Source organism: Haemaphysalis longicornis, unplaced genomic scaffold (genome assembly GCF_048455015.1).
Source record: "Haemaphysalis longicornis isolate Haplotype H1 unplaced genomic scaffold, Haemaphysalis longicornis Haplotype H1 scaffold_3, whole genome shotgun sequence".
NCBI classification, from domain to species: domain Eukaryota; kingdom Metazoa; phylum Arthropoda; class Arachnida; order Ixodida; family Ixodidae; genus Haemaphysalis; species Haemaphysalis longicornis.
Genome location: NW_027526335.1, coordinates 58,898,121 through 58,903,038, shown reverse-complemented (window position 1 = coordinate 58,903,038; position 4,918 = coordinate 58,898,121). Strand labels below are relative to the sequence as shown.

The window sequence follows — 4,918 nt, the reverse complement described above, 5'->3', positions numbered from 1 at the left end:
TTCTCATTTCGCTTGTCCATGACTCTACCTGCAAAATACACGCTTCCACATTGTGAACTTCGAAGTATTCCACCGGTACAGCGTTAAAAAAATAACGAGGGTTCGAAGCGAAAGCGGCAGGAGTTTGGAAGAGGGTAGAGGGATGCGGGCGGATGCTGAGCATCAGCCGCAGAGGATGAGGAGGAGCAAGCGGCGCAGCCGGTGCGCCGCGGGAGAGCGGAGCGTTCGGGGGAGGAAGGGTCCGCCGTTCCCGGAGGAGGGGCCTCCTATAAAGCGCTGGGGGAGTCCCGATGCCTCGTTCAAAACACCGCGCCGCATCACGAACGTGCCGTGGCGGGAACCGCTGCAGCACTGGGTCGCCGTGCGAGCAACGTTGCCGGTACTCTTGCTGCTGCTGCTACTACTACAGGTGCTGTGCGGGATAGTGCGTACCGTGCCGTGCTAATACCGCGTGCTCGGGCGGGTCGAAGAAGAGCAGCCTGCACCGTGCTTACCATGTTGCCGTACCAGGCCTAACGGAACTCTCGCGGCGGTGGTTTCTTCCGGCTACGACCGACCCTCGGTTGCGCGTACCTGACTGGCGTGCGGGAAGCTGTGAACTCCTTAAGGTAAGACGTCAGTGGCTCCCACGAGGAGTGAAGAATTCAGCTACGCCGTGCATCGCAACGAACGCACAACAATTTAAGACCGTAGGGATCATCGTGTCCGCTCGTGCTGAGACGAAAGGTGTCGCAGAAACTTGTATTTGCGCTTTTTAACTCCCGGGGTGATTGGTGGTATATTCGGGAATGTTGAGACCCGAGAACAAAAAATAGATGCCTGCAAAGTATTTTCAAGAGATCGCTCCTCCGCTAGAAAACATGACGGGAAGTTTGCGTCGGTTCGTCGACTAGCCAGCTTTGTAGCCACCTGCACAATCGCAGACAAGAAGAACAGCTCGAAAGTGATTACAGCAGCGTACGAAATGGCGTCACCACAGAGCTCCAGCTGAAGAAAAGAGCAACCTGAGTAGCTTCGGGTCATCCTGCGCGCACCGACAGACAGACCGACGTTCCCTCGGCGGAAGCGGAAGTAACAGGTACAGCAGCGCAGCAAGCAGGTGAGGGCATGGACTACGGATACCTGAACCAGGCGGCGGCCAGCGCCGCATTCGAACCCTGCATGGAGTCCGCGGCGTGCCAGCTGTCCTGCTCGTACGCCGAGCTGGGTCCCCCCACGGCCGCCTACCACCGGTACTCGGCCCCCGTGCCAAGGTCCTTCTCGGCGCCGCCCTCCGCGTCGGCCCCCACCTGCGGCGCCGCGGGGCTCATCGCGCGAGGCGTGCGCCCGGAGCCACCACCCCCGCCGCCGCCGCCACCGCCTCCGCCGCAGCAACCGCAACACCACCCGACACCCGTCTTCCCGGCCATTCAGAGTGAGTACTACGAGTCTTATCCGCAGGAAGTGCTTTTCATGGCGGGTTATAAGGGGCAAATGTCGCTCAATCCAACGTGCAACATAGGTGTGCTAAGTAGTAGCAGTAAAGAGTTGTATGTAAAGAGAAGTGGATGTGGTTCTTCAGTACAGTAACCCAAGTGATGACTTGGTGGTCTCTGCCTTAGACCAGTAGTAGCTGGGCGTCCATGGCAGCGCTTGCCACCAGGTCCACCAAGAGCTGCTTTTAGGTGACATTGATAAGGATGACATTAATTTTCGGAAGCAATCAAATAACACCTTATGACTTCTTTAAATCACTTTTTTTCAGTATCGTGTTTGCTTGTGAAATGGTGAAAACATTCTGCATCTCAAATAAGAAGTGTCGGAAGGTTTATGTGTGCTTACGGTTTACAAAATGTGTTAATCCGCAGTGGAATAGGTGAAAGGCATAAACGTGCGTGTCCCCAGCCTTATAACTTTGCTCCTCGAATTTCAAGTGGTGATGCGCAAAGTAAATTAATGGCCGAGAAAAGTAGAACGACTGTTTTTTTCTGTGTTTGAAGTCATTGGGAATACTTCAAGGTTTATGGTGCCTTTTTTTTTTCTCCTGAAAATATGGACGTATAGAACTGCTATATTCGAATATACCTTTCAGTGGTCATACTTATTTTCCTGACGTTAAGGAAACTACGCCCATGAGGTGCGAATAGCTCCACGTGCCACTTTATGACAGGCGCTGGTTCCTGTGATGTAAAAATGTCGAGTGTAGAGCCGAGCTCTAGCATTATTTTTAATTTGCAGGAGTTGCTTTTTAGGTAGCAGGCGGAACTACTACCTTTTACTTTTATATTTCTTGAGTTCCTCCCTGCGTTAACAGCAAAAGGAGGTACGAGTGGCTCATTTCTCAGTGACGTGTATGTTTAGCTAGTGAAGTTGCTTGATCTCTTGTTTGTCTTAACTTTACTCGGCTGGAGGCTCAACCGAGCGCCAATTTCCATAAATATTACATGGTCATTACTGAACTTCAAGAAGGGAAATAAAGGAACCCTTATGTCGTACCCTATCACCCGCCACATCAGAATACATTAAAAGAGAAAACATATATTCCTCCACTCTGCTGGCAGGAGAACTTAGACCCACGCATTTAGTTATAATAAATCAATAAGAAATAACATAAATAAGAACGTCTGTCTGGAGCATTAGGGAATATAAGAAATTGTCCAGCCTGACGAGGTGGGAAGGAGGGTATTATCGATACGACGTATCTATGAAAAAAAAAAAAGAAGTGTCACCTATAGAGTTGCTGCAAGCTGCCGGTGTGAAACCTACACGTCATGAGCTCGTAGTCGTACACGGTCAGGCCACGGCCGCGCTATGTGACATATATTCACGAGCGGCGACGACATAGCGGAAGCTTCTTCAATAGCATCCGCAGTGGTACCACTTGCCAGGTACGGCTCACCGAGGTGCATGCTCCCGTCTACGGCAACAAGGCGATAAGACGGTATAGTCGTAGTGCAATTATTTATTGAGTCGGATTTCGCGAGGCCTAACTGAGACGGGGATGGTTGGGAGGGGATAGGTGTGGCTCACAGTGGAAGCAGCAGAAGTAGAGGAACTTATCTCGCAGAGAAATTGGTGTGGTTACTCAGACCAGGATACCAAGTGACGATACGGCGATTTTCACACTGGAGACCAGTGGTTCTGGGCGGACAGGTAGGCGCTGCTCGTCAGGCTCACCCACTGCTCGGGCACTGTTCTATAGCAAGCGCTGTTCTATAACTCACAGGCGCAATTCTATAGCAAGCCAAGTATCTCTTCTGCGTCGGTTCGCGGCCGTATGCAGAGTTTGCAAATAAGTCGGCATCGCGGATTTGTGAATACTTGCCAGCATGCGTGAACCGAATCATCCTCCCCACCCCTCTTTTCCGTTGTCGCCCCTGACCATGGTGGCCATACAGTTACTATAATATCCACGCACATTATTAGGCGGCTTTTGCTACATACGGAAGACGTAACTGGCAGAATCCAGTGCATTTGACCCAGCGGCCATGTTCATGCATTTAACACACCGCAAAAAGCATTCTCAGATATATAAATGGCAGCCTACCATTGTCCCTGAAGAAGAAAGTGTATGACAGCTGCATCTTACCGGTACTCACCTACGGGGCAGAAACTTGGAGGCTCACTAAGAGGGTTCAACTTAAATTGAGAACGACTCAGCGAGCAATGGAACGGAAGATGATAGGTGTAACGTTAAGGTACAAGAAGAGAGCGGAGTGGGTCAGGGAACAAACGCGTGTTAAGGACATATTAGTAGAAATTAAGAAGAAGAAATGGACGTGGGCATGGCATGTAATGCGAAGGCAAGATAACCGCTGGTCATTAAGGGTAACAGAGTGGATCCCTATAGAAGGCAAGCGTGTCCGGGGGTGGCAGAAAGTTAGATGGACAGATGAGATGAAGAAGTTTGCGTGCATCAATTGGTCGCAGTTATCACAGGACTGGGATAATTGGAGATTAATGGGAGAAGCCTTTGCCCTGCAATGGGCGTAGATAGGCTGGTGATGATGATGATAAAACAGCACTAACTACCACAGCAGCAAACCTAGTACCAAAGCGAGATTATGGGCCCCACAGCCTACGTTCTACTCGGCATGCCGCCGTATAGAGTAAGAAAATCGTCGCCTATTCCATACATGCGGTTTTATTTTGGGTCCTCGAGAATGACAATTACTTGCTCAGTCGTTCTATGCTTGCACTGTGCGCAAATTTAATGCTCGTTAATGAATTCAGCACTGTAGATTCGAATCTGCAAAGTGAGTTCTGGGCATGCTAGTACCGTACTAGACAGCAGTGCATGAAGTCCTACTGTCTACCCGTCATAATGAAAATACCTATTAGCTAATGCTCGAAAGCGAGACAGTAAGAAGCAACGAATAAGGGAGCGCTGAATAGCCTATCCCTTGTCTTTTAAGGCGCGCGCACGTCACGCAACTGACCAACCAAAATTTCTGAATAGGACGCTGAAATTGTCTGCATGAAGTGGAGTCGAGGGCAGTGTTAAGTATGATTATCATTCATGCACGTGGCAAAGGTAGTTAGTGCGGGTGCAACCACATGCTGTTCTTGTTTTTTACTCAGAGTGCTATTTCATTTGTGGGAAGTACATATAGCCATATAAACAAGCACGCAGTAATTAAAATTGGTTCCGTGATTGCGACCACAGAAAAAAAAATGCTGATACAGTATCGGCACCTGGTGAATGTAGGACGTACTTCTCGAAACAAAATACCCTCAGGGTAAATTATCTTTTGGTACACAAAATCGCAGAATCATATAATAACATAATTCACGACGTTAGTATGCTAACATGGTCGCGAAATAGGGGATAGTTGGTAATTCGTGATGCTAACAGAACAATAAGAAAAATGAACTACCGAGCGATAAAAGTTCAACGAACAAGCGCCAAATTTCAGCAAATACCTTTAATAAAAACACG

General features: G+C 49.2%; 1 protein-coding gene across 2 annotated transcripts in view; it reads left to right on the top strand.

Annotated features, from left to right (window-relative positions):
* Positions 1 to 219: 219 nt before the first annotated feature.
* LOC144173266 (uncharacterized) overlaps positions 220 to 4,918 on the top strand; it is a 107,619-nt gene continuing 102,920 nt past the window's right edge. For both annotated transcript variants that reach the window (XM_077701753.1, XM_077701752.1), the window contains exon 1: positions 220 to 1,414. In XM_077701753.1, the coding sequence (XP_077557879.1) occupies positions 1,108 to 1,414 (307 nt within the window). In that variant the 5' untranslated portion in view covers positions 220 to 1,107. The remainder of the gene's footprint in view (positions 1,415 to 4,918) is intronic.